Below are 17,776 nucleotides of genomic sequence, written 5' to 3' on the forward strand. Positions count from 1 at the left end.
GGGATCGAGCAGTTTGGGGTTAGATGGAAATTCTAGAGCATCTTACGGTAAAGTGGGAGAACACCTTATCTGGAACACACGTGTGAGCTGTTATGCCCCTGCAGCCGCTGCTCTTGGCACCTGTGTCGGAGCTGTGGTGCCAGCCTGACCGCCCCACTGGCAGGTGAGATAGTGGCTGAGGGTCTAGAGCCCTTTTGTTATTGTGCAAAGAGCTGGGCCTTTGGGATCAGACCAGCTGGGGTTGGAATCTTGCTTTATCAGCTACTTGTTGGATGTAAAAGTCATGCAGAGTCAAGCTCTCTGAGCCTGTTTCCTCATCTGTAAAATAAGATAATGGCAGCTCTGGCCTCAGACTTTTTTTGATCAGTAAAAGGGCACCTAGCCTGCTGAATGGTGCTTGCCTCCCCTTGCTTTCTTCTGTCTCCTCTGCCCCTCTGATTTCTCAGTCTTTACCCAGAGAGCTTCAGCTGAGGCTGTAAACACCCAGCGGATGATTTCTGCTTTGAGCTCCCTCCCCTCTGGCCCCGGACACCATTTCTCCTTCCTTCCAGGGCCATCTGGGGAGCCCGCTGGGGAAGCTTCCAGAGGAGCCATCGCATGGTTCTGGGTACAGGCCATTCTCTGCCCAGTGGCCCTGGGCAGCCCCACATTGGCTTCTGCTACCTTCTGGGGGTAGAAATACCAGAGTTCTCCAGCCACCTGGAGGCAATGAAGGAGCCAGTCAGTATCTTGGGCTTCCCTGGGACCAGCTTCTTATATGTCTTCCCCTCCCCACCCTGTTACAGTGTTAATAAAAGAGGCAGCAGCTAAGTTGGGGGGATCCCCCCCCAGACCTTCACTGGACCTAGACACCCAGCAACTAAGTCTACACAAATTCCTCTGGGGAACCTTTGTTCCCCCTCGTAGAGAGGGCATAGCTGGCCTTCTCCATATGCCCAGCTCGAGCTGTGTCTTTTCCACAAAAGACCTCTGTTCCTGTGGGCTTTCAGGGAGGTGCACACGGAGCCCTCAGCACCATTTTATTTTTCATTTTTTGGTTGTGCCATGTGCCATATGGGATCTTAGTTCCCCAGCCAGGGAGCCAACCGGTGCCCCCTGGGCTGGAAGCTTGGAGGCTTAACCACTGGGCCACCAGGGAAGTCCACTCAGCAGTTTTTTTTTTTTTCTTTTTAAAGAAATGTTTTCTCTTTTAAAACTAATTTGTCTAATGGTGTCTTTAAGTCTATTTTAGTACAGCTTTCGTTTGCTCAGATGTCTTGTTATTTGTGCAAAGCTGATCTAAATGGATACGTGTATTTTTTTTACTCTATTTTAGCATCTATGTCATGGGCTTGGTCCTGGAGTGGATTAAGAACAATGGCGGGGCAGCAGCCATGGAGAAGCTTAGCTCCATCAAATCGCAAATGATTTATGATATTATTGATAATTCGCAAGGATTCTATGTGTAAGTGGATGGTTTTTATCTCACATTTTGCCTCTTGTGACTTGAAAAATGTGTCTATGCTGTGTTGGTTTTGGAACATGGATGCAGCCATCTTTCTGTAACACACTGAAGTCCCCAGGAGCGTGATGCACGTGAATTTTCCCTCCTGCATCTCCACCCCAGGAATACCAGGCTTTGGGACCTGTCTCCCACTGGTGGTGAAATTGCTCACACTGCACACCCCTGTCTCCCCACCACCTCCTCTCTGTCCCTGGGGACAAAACATGAACATGCTAGAAGGTCTCAGCTTTGTCTCAGGACTCCACTGGAGACCCTTGGTATAAGCACCCACTCCTGACCTCGCTGGGATATTTACCCTTTTAGAAAAGTTTACTCTTTCCCTTTCATATCAGATCAATTGCTCAGTCGTGTCCGACTCTTTGTGACCCCATGAATCGCAGCACGCCAGGCCTCCCTGTCCATCACCAACTCCCAGAGTTCACTGAGACTCAGGTCCATCGAGTCAGTCCAGCCATCTCATCCTCTGTCGTCCCCTTCTCCTCTTGCCCTCAATCCCTCCCAGCATCAGAGTCTTTTCCAATGAGTCAACTCTTCACATGAGGTGGCCAAAGTACTGGAGTTTCAGCTTTAGCATCATTCCTTCCAAAGAAATCCCAGGGCTGATCTCCTTCAGAATGGACTGGTTGGATCTCCTTGCAGTCCAAGGGACTCTTAAGAGTCTTCTCCAACACCACAGTTCAAAAGCATCAATTTTTCGGCGCTCAGTCTTCTTCACAGTCCAACTCTCACATCCATACATGACCAAAGGAAAAACCATAGCCTTGACTAGACGAACATTTGTTGGCAAAGTAATGTCTCTGCTTTTGAATATGCTATCTAGGTTGGTCATAACTTTCCTTCCAAGGAGCAAGCGTCTTTTAATTTCATGGCTGCAGTCACCATCTGCAGTGATTTTGGAGCCCAGAAAAATAAAGTCTGACACTGTTTCCACTGTTTCCCCATCTATTTCCCATGAAGTGATGGGACCGGATGCCATGATCTTCATTTTCTGAATGTTGAGCTTTAAGCCAACTTTTTCACTCCCCACTTTCACTTTCATCAAGAGGCTTTTGAGTTCCTCTTCACTTTCTGCCATAAGGGTGGTGTCATCTGCATATGTGAGGTTATTGATATTTCTCCCGGCAATCTTGATTCCAGCTTGTGTTTCTTCCAGGCCAGCGTTTCTCATGATGTACTCTGCATATAAGTTAAATAAGCAGGGTGACAATATACAGCCTTGATGTACTCCTTTTCCTATTTGGAACCAGTCTGTTGTTCCATGTCCAGTTCTAACTGTTGCTTCCTGACCTGCATATAGGTTTCTCAAGAGGCAGGTCAAGTGGTCTGGTATTCCCATCTCTTTCAGAATTTTCCACAGTTTATTGTGATCCACACAGTCAAAGGCTTTGGCATAGTCAATAAAGCAGAAATAGCTGTTTTTCTGGAACTCTCTTGCTTTTTCCATGATCCAGTGGATGTTGGCAATTTGATCTCTGGTTCCTCTGCCTTTTCTAAAACCAGCTTGGACATCAGGAAATTCATGGTTCACATATTGCTGAAGCCTGGCTTGGAGAATTTTGAGGCCTGTAGTCAGTGAATGGAATTGGCTCTGATATAGTTGACTCCTAGTTAAATGTCTTTGTGACTAACTGATTCATGAACATGTGTTGACCCCTGGACCAGCACCAGAAAACCCATGGGCCTTGTATTGATCTCTTAGGGATGCTAGAGCAAAAGTACCATTAACTTGGTGCCTTAAAACAAGAGAAATTTATTTTCAGTTATCAGGAGTCCAGGAGTTCAAAGTCAAGCTGTCAGCAAGGCTTTGCTCCCTGCAGAGACTCCCGAGAAGAGTCCATTCCTGGCCCCTTCCAGCTTCTAGGGGCTTTGGGCATTCCTGCCTCACCCCAGTCTCTGCCTCTGCTTCACGTGGCCTTCTCCTTCTTTGTGTGTCTTCTCTTCTGTCTCTCACAAGGTGGTCATTGGATATAGGACCTACTCAGATAATCCAGGATGATTTATCTCATCTAGAGATCCTTAGCTTAATTGCACCAGCATAGATCCTTTTTCTTTTCTTTTGCAGTAATTACTTTAATTATTTGGCTGCCCTAGGTCTTAGTTGCAGCATGTGGGATCTAGTTCCCCGACCAGGGATTGAACCCTGGCCCCCTGCATGGGGAGCACGGAGTCCCAGCCACTGGACCACCAGGAAAGTCCCGACCCTTTTTCTTACTAGGTCACATTCACAGGTGAATGTGGAGAGGCCACCATTCAACCCCCTACAGCAGGCCTCTCACCAAAATGCCACATATGGTGCCTGGTACACAAAGAGCTTAACAGGCGATGCTTTCATTTGCTTTCCCTTCCTTCACGGTGGGGACTCCTGTGGGAGGATCTGACTTTATGCTGTGTATGCACACCCATTTCTACACACATATGCATAGATACTCTCATTGACCAAGCCAGGACCCCCTTCTTAGTGGTATTTACTCTTCGGAGTTCAGTCTGTTATAACAAAAACATCTAGCTGACAATAACAAAGGAATTTTCACTCTTTTTTGAGAACTCAGTGGGCCACATATCAAAAAAAAAAAAAAAATGCCTCAAACCTGACTTCGAGTTGTATGTTTTACCCAGGACTTGCTAACACATCTCATAACCAACCATGGGTGAAGGGTTGGGGTGTACTGATGGGGCAGCCATAACTGGTGGTGTCATCTCTGCCCTTAACTGATTGCCTGCTCCTATGAGTTCTTGGCCTGCAGCCACAAGCCCTCAGGGAGTCCAGCTTGGCTGAATGACTTAAGCTTTAGGGTCCTCTTCCATACGCCATCTGGGGGAAGGGATTCCCCACTATGCATTCCTGCCTTCTCTGTGGTTCTGTGGCTTGGCCCTTGGGAATCTTCCATTTTAGATCCTGATATATGAGAAGGGAAGCCAGAGTACTCCACTAGCACTTACTAGAGCCATTTTAACACGCGTGATTGGCAATAGATGGTCCAAGGAGTTCATAGCCAAGGGCTAAATGATGAGTCGGGAGCTGAGGACAGGAGGATTCTGCTTTGGCTGGAGGAGAAGGGAGGGCCTTTAGATGAGCTTCAGCCTTGGGCGGGAGTAGAATTAGGCAGAGAAGAAGGCAGAAATTCTTCTATAAATTTTTAGGAAGGCAAAGAATGGCCCCTGTAAAGCACTGAGGGAAGAAAGCAGTATGTTTGGAGAGCAGAGAGTGGGCCGCCTAGAGGGATGGCTTGTGCTGGGATTGAAAAGATAGTGTGGAAAGGTCTGAAGACATGTTTAATTCATTAGTTCATTTACCCATTTGTCTGCTTACCCATCCACCCACCCTCCATCTACCCATCCATCTACCATCCATCTGCCCATCCGTCCATTCATCCATCCACCCCTCCAGTAAATGGTGCCTGAGCACTCCTCTGGGCTAGCCTGGTTTTAGGCTCTGGTGTTACCAAGAAGAATAAGTCTCCTTATTCTTCCTGGCTTCCTTAGAGTGCACAGAATATGAATGTGAGTGAGAGCACGTGGCAGCTATTGTGAAGGGGAGACCAATGTTTCTGTTAGCATTTGACTTCATGTATTTCTTGGGAAATGTATAGGCACAAAATGAGAGGACAGAAAGAATGGTGATGCCCCTGGAAGAAATCCAGGGCATTAGAAAGAAAATAAAGTATAGAAGGAACACCAAAAGTCCCAGAAATTCTTCCCTCCACTCGAGATCCTTTAACTACAAGCACCCCCCAGCATCTTCCAGAAAGCAGCCTGCCAAAGCCGACATGGCAGGTGGGTTGTCTCCTGGGCAATCTGATCACTTTCCCATGCAAAACTCCTCATTCACTTATGAACAGGCTTTTGAGCCCGAACGTACATCCTTTTCTGAATAAACCACTTTCTGGGAACTCCCATTCACTCCTGGGCCGCCTGCCCAGAAAATGTCATCCTGGCTCATGGAATTACTGTGGAACCTTGTTACCATAGTCAGGAGCACACTCTGCTCCCCTCACCCCTGTTCAGCAGTTGGACAATCACGAGCTGTCTCTGTGTGCATCTGGATTTTCAGGAAATGCTTCGCTATGGAAATATGGCCCTGAAGGGGAGGTGAGCAGTTTCTAAGAGGAATACCAAGGAACCTAGAGTTGGAATTTACCGTTCACCATCACTTTCACTCCTCATTTTTGTCCCGCCTTTGGTGCCCCCCTGCCTGGTAGAGCAGCCCCTTCATGGAACACAGTTTTGGGCAGTTTGCTGGGGGTTGGACCAGCTCTGCCAGTGTTCCTGGCCGGGGACTCAGAGACTTGAGAGGGCCACTACTGAAGTCCCTGTTCATTCTATAGCCTGACCACCACAGTTGCTGGCTGGCTGTGAGTTGAGCCCACGTGGGCAGTGTAGCATCTTGGCTGTAGAAGCCCCGCATTGCCACTTACCAGCGTGTGGCCTTGGGCAGGTGTCCTGACCACTCTAGACTCAATTTCCTCATCTGCACAATGGACATAAGTCCATAGAATATTATGACCATCATGAGGGTTAAATGAAAATGCGTATGAATCAAGAGTATATAATGGAGGGGTTTAAGGGCTCTTGCCCTGGGTCATTTGTGTAAAGCATGAGAAACCCTACTTGGTAGGTAGGGAGCATCCATGAAAGTTGGCTCTTAATATTATTTGTGGTTATTATGGAAAGCACCTGGGATGTTCCTGACACATAGTGTTTAATATGTATTAGATACTAAGTTTTTAGAATTTGTTTATTTTAATTGAAGGATAATTACTTTACAGTATTGTGACAGTTTTTGCCATACATCAATGTGAATTGGCCATAGGCATACATGTGTCCCCTCCATCTTGAAACCACTCCCCTACCCACCTCCCTCCCCACCCCATCCCTCCAGGTTGTGAGAGAGCACTAGCTTTGGGTGCCCTGCATCATATATCAAATTAAAATGTTTTAGATATTAACTTTAACATGCTAAGTTAATATCTAACTTAACTTAGATATTAACTTAGATATTAGTCCAAGTGGTAGAATCCATTTCAGATCAGAGGTCACCTTTTCTCATCAACTTCCTATGGGAACCAGGCCTTAGGAAAGAGGGAAGCACCTGACGAGTCCAGAAACAACCCCAAAATAAAGCAGGCAGAGCTCTTGGTGTTTTACAGATATTAATACATTTTATTGTTGTCACTTCCTTGTGAGCAGTGTTTTACAGCAGCAGAGACAGGTTATGGTCAGGTGCAAAGGGCAGGTGGGATCAGACAGGGTATGAACATGGGGAGAGTCGGTGGGGCTGGTTTCAGAGCCTTTAACTACTACACTAAGGAAACAACAGAAATCACAGATGATGTGACTTTCTATTAAAACTGCAGGAATCAGTGGAAAAGATTAGAAATGATTATGTTCAGAATTGTGATTGGTTCCATCGAAATGTATAAAAGTCAATTACTTTCCCAAATTCCAGTGATAACAATAAAAAATGAGGAAAGATCCCATTCACAATAATCACAAACATTAGTAAATATTAGTTCAGTGTTTAACTAGGAAAGTTAGTGCAAGAGGATAGCTGAAAAATATTTAACATATGTGGACATTAGTAAAATGTAATGTTAGCATATGATCTATTAAAATACAAAGCCACTGGCAGAAGGAAAGACAGATAACTGGAAAAGTTCAGAAACTTTTGTTTACTTGAGAATTGCATTTTGGTTTTTGTTGTTGTTTATTTTTTGGCCACATGTGGGATCTTAGTTCCCTGAACAGGGATTGACTCCACACCTCCTGCATTGGAAGCGGGAAGTCCTAACTACTAGACCACCTGAGAAGTCCCTGCATTTTAAATTAGACAAAAAACCATGTTTACAATTGATTGAAGCATTGATAATTCATTTAAACAAAAATTAGAGTTATATATTTTCAGCATGCCATACATAAATTCTAATCAATCAAAAAGATGTAAATGCATTGAAATGCAAGACATACATATAAAATCCAGCAAAGAATTTCTGTTTAAGTATAGAGTGTACAGAGGCCTTCCAAAATAAGCCATAAAACTCAAAAGCCATAAAGTAAAAGACATTTAATTACATGAAAAATTTGAAACTTTGCTACAGTTCAAGACATCATAAACAAAACAAAATGATAGATATGAGAAAAACTTCGTAGCATAGAACTTATAAGGGTTACTTTTGCTATAGGGAAGAATCCACAAATTAAAAAGGATAAACCAAAAAAAAAAAAACCAGGCAGGAGGTGGTCTCTAACTGTATGAGCAAACGACAGGGAAGAAACAGCTGGCTAATAGATGAAAGGGGTTAATTTCTTCAGGAAATGCAGATTAAAACCATGAGGTGTTTTCCTTCTGATCAACAGAAATTCTGAAGATTGATAACAGCTGGTGTTGGCAAGGGACCACACTTTGGTTATGTCGAGTGTAAATGTGTTCAATTTTGGAGTGAGGTTGCTGCTGCTGCTGCTGCTGCTGCTATAAGTCGCTTCAGTCGTGTCCGACTCTGTGCGACCCCATAGATGGCAGCCCACCAGGCTCCCCCATCCCTGGGATTCTCTAGGCAAGAATACTGGAGTGGGTTGCCATTTCCTTCTCCAATGCATGAAAGTGAAAAGTGAAAGTGAAGTCGCTCAGTCGTGTCCGACTCTTAGCGACCCCATGGACCGCAGCCCACCAGGCTCCTCCATCCATGGGATTTTCCAGGCAAGAGTACTGGAGTGGGGTGCCATTGCCTTCTCCAATGAGGTTGCAACACCCATCAAAGTTCACAACTCTTGTACTTTGACCAAAGACTTACCTTAGGCACCTGCCCTCTGCCAGTACTCTGCCTGGCATGGAAGTGTGCACAAAATCAGGTGCCCCCAAGTCCAATGTGGGATGCTTACATAATGGGGAAAATCTGGAGTCAACCCAGGTGTCCTTCAGGAGGGGTCTGATGAAGGAAATTAGGGTCCACCAATACTTTGGGGTGGGGCTTGCCAGGCACCCGGCACCCTATTTGCTACAAGAACTTGCTGAGGTCTCCAGGGCTTGACGGACACACACGCCATTCCTTCCCCTCACCCTGTCCTAACCCTTCCCTCATAGCTTCCTCTGAAACCTTTCAACCTTCTCTGGGGAGAATTACTTGCTCAGCTCTGTGCTTCCACAGGGCTTGTCCCGTGGAATTTTAATTCCCTACGTAGCCGTCTTGCTAGGTTGGAAGCAACTAATTCCCCTTAATCTATTTCTTCTTTCCCTCAGCCCCACATCAGAGACACTGTCGGGCACTGTGCAGGTATCTGCTGCATGCTAATTTAATCTTCAGTTTCTAGGTTTTATGACATTGTTGCTGTTATGGTACCATCTACTTTCACAATAGGTTGGGTAAATTTGTAGGGGAGGACTGTAAATACAGATTTGTATTTACAGATTTGTAAACCCAGGTTCTTAATTCTTCCCCCTTTTAATATTTTTTACCCTTAAACCACATGTCCTTTTTGCTGCTCCGGCTCTATAATTGGACTCTTGCCTGAGGAGCCTGAGGCAGCAGAATATCAAAGGAGGTAGACACTAAAATTTTAATTTAAATGTCAACCAGGAAACCTACTACCTGTGAAAAGGTGGGGGCCAGAATTCAGGCTCAAAGCCTATTGCCAGAGACCTGATTTCCCTTCTTGGGTCTCTTTTGTCTGTTAATGTGGACTTGACTCCTGTTAACTTTAACAAGAACTGTGTGTGCGCCCTCAGGGGTGAGCATAGCTGTTAATGGGGGGCTTCCTCACACTGCTTTTTTTGCTGTTTAATTTTAATGAATCCTACCCTGTAGAAATGGAAGGATAAAACAGGATGTGCTTGAGAATATGGGGAAAGAGAGTTATGACATATTTTTCCTTGTATTTCAGAGTAGCATGTCAGCTCTCCTTCTGTTTGTCTCATTTGGTTGTCAATGAAAAATAATTTTGGCTTGCTTGCTTTCCAAACCAGAAACTGAAGTCATATACTAACCTATGAAATTTGACTCATTCATTTTTGAGAGTCTGTGTGAGCCTCGTGCAAGGTGCTGGGAATAAAAAGACAAATTTATTTGATTTTAACAGATACTTATATAGCATTGAATGTGATCCAGGCACTCTTCTAAATTGTATCAGTTGTCTGCTTTTGCATCATACACAGAAAACTTCAAGACTGGCTTAAAACCACAGCCATTTTCATTACTCAGGATTCTTTTCCATCAGCAGGTTGAGCTGAACTCAGCTGGGTGGTTTCTTCTGCTGGTCTCTTCTGAGATCACTTATTCAACCAAAGTCATCTGGTGGTTCACCCGGAGTCTAAAATGGCCATGCTCCCCTGTCTGGCAGCTAGTGCTGGCTGTTGGCTGGGGCTGTTGTTTCCTGCAGGCTAGCTTGGGCTTGCTTACATAGCAGCAATGTTTGAGCAAGACAGGTATAGAAGCTGCATGTGCCTTGGCTTGGAAGTTGCATGGCATCATTTCTGTTGCAGTCTGTCTCTTTTAAAAAAATTATTTATTTTAATTGGAGGATAATTACTTTACAATATTGTGATAGTTTTTACCACACATCAGTATGAATCAGCCACAGGTATTCACGTGTCCCCTCCATCCTGAACCTCCCTACCCACCCTAACCCTTCAGATTGTTTCTTGGTCAAAGCAAATCCACAAGGCCAGCCCAGATTCAAAAGCTGTGAACACTAGGCCCCACCTCTTGCTGGGAAGGCTATGGAGAATTTGTGGCCTTTTTTTTTTTTTTTTTTTTTGTGGCCATTTTCAAATGTACCACAGAAATTCTCTGCAAATGCTTTGTTTAGTTCTCACATCAGAGAGGTACGATAGGGAGAGTCAGTAAGTTTCAAGGTCACATGGTTTGGGACAGTACAGTGTTGTAAGTGCTTTGAAAGTTGCTGCTCATTGTTTTTAAGTCTTACAGCCACTATTCAGAACAACTTTTCCTTCTCTGCAGCCTTGTAGGGAAAGGGTCATTTCATTCATGTTGCTCTGTGGCTGCCATGTGTTGGAAGCTTCATATACATTGTGTCATTGAACTGTCAAAACTTGTCTGAAATGGTGATTTTATTAATATTCCCAATATTTGGATGAGGAAACTGAGGCTCTTAGAAATTAAGTAGTACCAGTTGTATAAGAGAATGCTAACTCTCTTTTCCAAATGCAAAAGTTGTCTCCTTAAGTAAATTGTAAATGTCCTGGGGCAGATTTGTAACCTCTTGTTTGCATCTAGAAAATGGTTTTTAAAAAATTTTCTGTTGACTTGTTAAAGTTGTACATTGCAGAAAATTATCTACAACAATAAATGTGTTTTTCAGATGTCCAGTGGAGCCCCAGAATAGAAGCAAGATGAATATTCCATTCCGCATTGGCAACACCAAAGGAGACGATGCTTTAGAAAAAAGATTTCTTGACAAAGCTCTTGAACTCAATATGATCTCCTTGAAAGGGCATAGGTGAGTACATGTCACATCCAGAAGCTTGTCAGAGAATTGGTTTGGTTTTCAGATGCAGTGAAAGTGTTAGTTGCTAAGTCATACTGGACTCTTTGTGACCCCACGGACTGTAGACCACCAGGTTCCTCTGTCCATGGAACTCTCCAGGCAAGAATACTGGAGTGGGTAGTCATTCCCTTCTCCAGGGGATCTTCCCGACCCAGGGATCAACCCATGTCTCCTGCATTGGCAGGCGAGTTGTTTACTATCTGAAGCACCAGGGAAGCCTCTTCAGATGCAGAGTAAAACACATCCAGGAGCCTGCCCAGCTTGAAGTAGCGGTTACTGTAACTAGTTGAAAAAGACCAGTTATTATGGGATAATCTTCTTATTGCTTTTAGAACCCTTAGCATGATTTCTCAGCTGAGAGCGTGATGGAGCCCCATCTTCTAGGAGCTTTGGTCAAAATTACCTTTGAGGCTGTCTGCTGTGACAGCTCAGAGGTTGCCATCCGATCCATGGTGCAACTGACACAACCCTGTCCAATGTAAGAAAAAGCTGCTATTGCTCCCGCTGGACATTAGGAAGAGGAGTTAATTAATCCTTCAGGCTCCATGAAAAATGTATGTCCTCACGTGCAAGAGTACCTGCCAGATCCCTGCCCCCTGTACAGCAGGCTCATCGAAGAGTTGAGTTAACCTAGGTCACATGTAAGCATGACGCTCACTGTGTTGGTAAGAATTCCTAAGGACTGAGATGTCTGAAGCTTTTGGCCTCCTATGGGTATTTTCAGGTGAGAAGTTGGACATGATGATCTCAGGTGCCATGACTCTTAAAGGAGTGGGTGACTGGAAGGAGGGTGGTCTTGATGTTAAACCGGATGCTCCTGTTCTTAATGGCCGCATCTGTGGTCCTTCCAGGTCCGTGGGAGGCATCCGGGTCTCTCTGTACAATGCTGTCACTGTCGAAGACGTCCAGAAGCTGGCAGCCTTCATGAAGAATTTTTTGGAGATGCACCAGCTATGAGCGCATCCTGACCAGTATATACTCTGCCCTTGAACAATGAACGAAGCTGAAAGTCACTTGGGAATGGTTACAAAAATATTAACAAATATGGCATTTTCTCGAGTGATATGGTAGATTCTTCTTTTTTAGAGAAAAACAGCGACACATCCGCAGCTCTGCCAAACTGTTGGGACTTAATTCTGACTTTAACTGGAAGCCTTTAAAAAAATCTTCCCTCTCTTTTTTCTAAAAACTCTTAACTAATACTGTCTTTACTGCTACTCTTTCTGCTTAGATCTCATATTCAAAGCTGCCTATGGCCTTAATTATGCAAATTGGCAGGTTATTATTTTTAGAAACAAACAGCATGGAGAGTGGGGGGGGGGTCCTCTGGGTGCTGAATTTTGATCCTTTGCAAGATGACAGCAGTGGGGGGGTCTCCTGGGGTTCTGCAGCTATTAATTCAGGTCACCACCGTCCATGCGGTGAGCGTTCAGGAGTTCAGACTAAAAGGCAAACTGGAAATCTTTCCTTATTCTCATAAAGAGATGAAAGTGACATACTGTATGTTTATATAACAAGGTCTGTTTTTAACACTAAATAGTTTATATCTCCATGCACTTATGTTTTCTAATAATACAGTTCATGTGGGTGTATGTTCAGACTTTGAGAATTTGATAGGATCCGTAACCACTGAAGTGTTACATTTTCAAAGGCTGTGTTCCTCCCCTACCCCTTCCTTTTTAAAGCTACTTCACAAGGGTTGGAAGCTCCCTGGTTCACTTTTTCATTCCTCTCAGTGGGTAGAAGAAAGGTTGGTTGGTTGTTTCCTTGTTTTTCAGTTATGCCGTTAAACTAAAAATCTCTGTTAAACTCTTCTTTCCTTTGTTCACATGACTGTTTCTTTATGGTGTTTGGCCAGTGATGCTGTGAGTTTGGGAAGATCTTTGCTGAAGACTCTTTTCCCCTGTTATTCACCCATTGTCAGTTTTTTATGCTGAATATATGAAGGACATTAAAGTCCTAAAACATCTAAGTCTTTGTCAGTGAATTTCTTTACCTGCTTTTTAGACAGATTATTCTTTTACAAACTTTCTGTTGGGCAAACTTGAGTCTAAAAATAGCATCTGTGAACTGTATTTTGTTAAACTAAAGTTGTAAGACCTACATTCTCTGCATCCATGTTTGTGATGATTCAGCACACTGGTAACTTTCCATTGGCTCTTGGAATGGACAGTATCAACAAACGACCTTATAACACAGCTCACAGTATAAAGTTCTACGAAGCTTGCCCCAGTTCAGCTGAAAACATGCCAACAGGACAGTATTGAGCTATCTTCATGTTTTGCTGGATTATGTAACGAGGCTTGTGCTGATCTTTCGTCTGAGCCCTACACAAATCAGTTGGGTTAGTTGCGTTTCTCTGCTTAGGGCTAAGCCTTTACAGGCTTGATTCTCTCATCTTTAAAGTGAAGTGAAAGTCGCTCAGTCATGTCCAACTCTCTGTGACCCCACGGACTGTATAGTCCATGGAATTCTCCAGGCCCTGGAGTGGGTAGTCTTTCCCTTCTCCAGGGGATCTTCCCAACCCAGGGATTGAATCCAGGTCTCCTGCATTGCAGGTGGATTCTTTACCAGCTAAGCCACCAGGGAAGCCCTTTCTTTGAAAAGGAGGATAGAAATAACTCCTTAACTTTGCTCAGGGATATTTAAAGCATAAAACAAGGGCTCAATGCTGGATGAGACTAATAACCACAGTAAATATTTAAATAGCAAGAACTGCCCAGTCCATGGACTCCAACCAAGTGTTTACATATCATAGCATTCAGAGTCTATTTCACCTCCTTCCTCACCCATTCACGTGATGGTTGCAAGTCCCTGTGGTTTGTACCAACCCCAAAGCTCTTGAATCTCCACTTATTTCCATTCCCCTTGCCACAACCAGCTCTGCCAGCCTTCAGAGGGTCATTTCAGCAGCCTCATCTGCCCACACCATCCCCTACAGCACAGCTGGTTGGATGATCACTTCATGCTCCTCTTTGGTTTTTAAAAAGGCCCGGGCTTCTTAGCCTAGCAGTCACAGCATTGTAGCATCTAGTCTGCCCTTTTCTTTTTTTTAATTTTTAATTGGAGGATAATTGCTTTACAGTGTTGTGTTGGTTTCTGCCATACATCAGCATGAGTCAGCCATAGGTATACATATGTCCCCTCTCTCTTCAACCTCCCTCCACCCCCACCTCACCCCACCCGCTAGGTTGTCACAGAGCACGGAGGAGTTGAGCTTCCTGTGTCATACAGAGACTTCCCATTAGCTAGTTTACATATGGTAATGCCTGGAGAATCCCAGGGACAGGGGAGCCTGGTGGGCTGCTGTCTATGGGGTCGCACAGAGTCGGACACGGCTGAAGCGACTTAGCAGCAGCAGCAGCAGCAATGTATGTGTTTGGCCTGTTCTTTCTTGTGTTTCTTGTTCTTGGAATGTCATGCATAAGCCCATGCTTCCACAGGTAAGCCTGGAGTTCCTGCCCCAACTTGGCAAGACCAGCCTTCCTTCAAGACACCTGCCAACCTCCTGACCTTGTTTGTGTCTCCTCCATTGCAAGCATGCTCTTTTCCTTTGTTCTTACAAGGGTGACCCTTTTATCCTATCACAGCTCCTCCATTCTGTTCTTTACTGTGCTGAGTGTGTCTGTTTACCTGCCTTCCCCACTAGAGCAAGGAGCAAGTCCTGTTTCTTCACCTATATCACCTGACATCCTGCTTTGCCTTTAGGGGATGCTCAGCAATTATCTAATGAATGGAAAGGCGGGTCTTCATGAATTTCGCAAACGGCCTGCAGTAAAGGCAGAGGTACAGTCTCACATAGGGTTTTTAATTTTCAAAAGCTTAGTATAAATTTAATTTTTCACAAAAACTTAAAATCTTGGATGGCTCCCAGGCTCTTCTTTATGTATCCGTGAAAGTGTTTGAAAAATAGTCAGTACCTGCTGCATGCGTACCAGTCCAAAGGGTGGACACTGTTGTCTGGACAAAGGAAGGTTCTGGAGCACAGATTGCTGGAATACACTCATTGAATGAAAACCTTGACCTTTGTGTGTCTCAAGTGAACGAACTGACGTCAGGCTGCTGACCACGTGAAAAGAGGGGGAAGAGGAAATAAGGATGCAGCCTCTGGGTCAGCAGGCTGTGGGAGCCATGACCGGCCAGTCTTGATTAAAAGCCAAGTGGACAGAAAAGTGTCTTTCAGGCCTTGGGAAATCTGTGTAAGGCTTGGGGGCCTTATGCTCCTTTAGATTCTCCAAACTGTACCTCTTCCCCCAAACTGATTTTGAAGTTTTATTTTTCTCTTTCAAAATTTGGCAACACATAATCACGTTAATACCACCCAAGTGAGAAAAAGCAGATTTATTTTCACATTACATGTTTACCTTCTGACACTGCGTTGTGCCTAGCACTGCAGTTCTTTGTGTGCATGAGAAATAATACTGTGTTCTGTTCCCTGCTAGTCTATGTTTATTAAATATCTGATGCTGTCTCATCACAGCTTAGCAGGTCTGGGAGGCTTGGCAAACTCTTAGGTAAACTATGTGATACAGCAAATAATTATTCCCTTCTCCCTTTTGAGCTTAAGGAGCCAATAAGACCTGTAAAATGGACAAGCTCCATTGACAGAGGTCTAATTTGGCTGAAGGCACTTGCAGGTACAACCTTGAATCATTCTATGATTAATGTTTGTTGTGTCATGTTCTTTGGAAGGAAAATAAAATGAGGAAGACTTTCTTAACTTTTGATCAGAATGCACATAATTAAAAAGTAAAATGCTACTGCATCTGCAAAGAAATCAGTCACTTTAATTGGAAGGAAGATTCCTTCCCTCTGTTAGTAATTGGGCTTTTGGTAATTTAGAATCAGAATCCATGACAGTTTGTGATAAATTGGCTCCTTTTGGGCTAAAGAAGGTAAGAAGTTCTAATTACCCTTGGATCATTCCAGAGTAGATGGAAAAAGCTTGATCAAAGAGATGTTGGGAGAGAGATAGAAGAGCTAGCAGTGAGCAAAGATTTATTGAATTTCTTTTTAAGAAGATAAAGAATAAAATAGTTCATTTGATGTGACAAAAACTATAGCTTGTGGTATTTGAAATCCCAGAGATGTAAATTTGATTTTCTAAGAACTGGGTATATTAGAAAAAGTTTATGGACAAAGAGGTTCTATAGTTAAGTTATAGAAATTGGCCTTGTTTACTTGTTAGCACATGAGAATATTGATGACATTGGCCTTCACTTGGGGAAAGTATGGAATTTGTACTTTGAGTGTTTAAACATATAAGTAATTGGCACTAAGTATAAGGAAGTATACATTATTTTATTCAAATGAAAGCATACTTTAAGTTGGTAGAAATATCCTCAGAATACAAATGTATGAATCTACTGACTCAGTGCCTGTTGATATTCTAGCCTTTGTTTCTCTTCAGATTGCCTAACAATACCTAAAGGATAGTCTGGATCTTAGGTTGATGCATTTATTTTGAATTCTGTGTATTTATTTTATATCAGTTCACTTCAGTCACTCAGTCATGTCCGACTCCTTGTGACCCCATGAACCGCAGCATGCCAGGCCTCCCTGTCCATCACCAATTCCTGGAGTCCGCCCAAACCCATGTCCATTGAGTTGGTGATGCCATCCAACCATCTCATCCTCTGTCGTCCCCTTCTCCTCCTGCCCTCAATCTTTCCCAGCATCAGGGTCTTTTAAAATGAGTCAGGTCTTTGCATCAGGTGGCCAAAGTATTAGAGTTTCAGCTTCAACATCAGTCCTTCCAATGAACATTCAGGACTGATTTCCTGTAGGATGAACTGGTTGGATCTCCTTGCAGTCCAAGGGACTCTCAAGAGTCTCCTCCAACACCACAGCTCAAAAGCATCGATTCTTCGGCTCTCAGCTTTCTTTATAGTCCAACTCTCATATCTATACATGACTACTGGAAAAACCATAGCCTTGACTAGAATCTGAAGGTATAATGGGTATTAATCAAGAAAAGAGGTTATGGGGACTTCCCTGGAGATCCAGTGGTTAAGATTCTGAGCTTCCAGTACAGGGGGTGCAGGTTTAATTCCTGGTTGGGGAACTAAGATCCCACATGCCACTTGACAGGGTATATAAATAAATAATAAAAAAATCAATCATTAAAAAAAGGAAAGAGATTACCTTTCTGAGTTTCCAAGAAACCTTGGTTACCAAGATTACCTGTGGTTACCAAGGGGGAAGAGAGGGTGGGATCAATTGGGAGATTGGGACTGATATATATATATACAATTGGTTCTATATATAAAACAGATAACTAATGAGAACCTACTCAATAGCACAAGGAACTCTACTCAATCCTCTGTGGTGACCAAACTGGGAAGGAAATCTAAAAAAGAGGGGATGTGTGTATATATAACTGACTGACTTTGCTGTATAGTGGGAACTAACACAATATTGTAAAGCAGCTATACTCCAATAAAAATTAACTTAAAAAAACAAAAGGGATTAGGGAGAGATGAGTGATGTGAGCATTTGGGGGACATTTATTATTTTACTCTGTCTTAGGAGAGTTAGTGTGAGATCTTCAAGACATGGTTCAGAGGCCAAAGTTACAAGCGGCTAAAGGAGGATGACTATAGGAAGGCACCAGCTGACTGGCTGCTACTGCTGCTGCTAAGTTGCGTCAGTCCTGTCCGGTTCTATGAGACCCCATAGATGGCAGCTCACCAGGCTCTTCTGTTCCTGGGATTCTCCAGGCAAGAATACTGGAGTGGGCTGCCATTTCCTTCTCCAATGCATGAAAGTGAAAAG

The 17,776-nt window shown here is 43.8% G+C and overlaps 1 protein-coding gene across 1 annotated transcript in view; it reads left to right on the plus strand.

Moving 5' to 3' along the window:
• PSAT1 (phosphoserine aminotransferase 1) overlaps positions 1-12,974 on the plus strand; it is a 28,325-nt gene extending 15,351 nt beyond the window's left edge. Inside the window, exons 7-9 of the mRNA XM_061425590.1 lie at positions 1,316-1,444; positions 10,817-10,954; positions 11,854-12,974. Of these exons, the coding sequence (XP_061281574.1) occupies positions 1,316-1,444; positions 10,817-10,954; positions 11,854-11,959 (373 nt within the window). The 3' untranslated portion in view covers positions 11,960-12,974. The remainder of the gene's footprint in view (positions 1-1,315; positions 1,445-10,816; positions 10,955-11,853) is intronic.
• Positions 12,975-17,776: the final 4,802 nt, after the last annotated feature.

The sequence above is a fragment of the Bos javanicus genome, chromosome 8 (genome assembly GCF_032452875.1).
Source record: "Bos javanicus breed banteng chromosome 8, ARS-OSU_banteng_1.0, whole genome shotgun sequence".
In the NCBI taxonomy this organism is placed as follows: domain Eukaryota; kingdom Metazoa; phylum Chordata; class Mammalia; order Artiodactyla; family Bovidae; genus Bos; species Bos javanicus.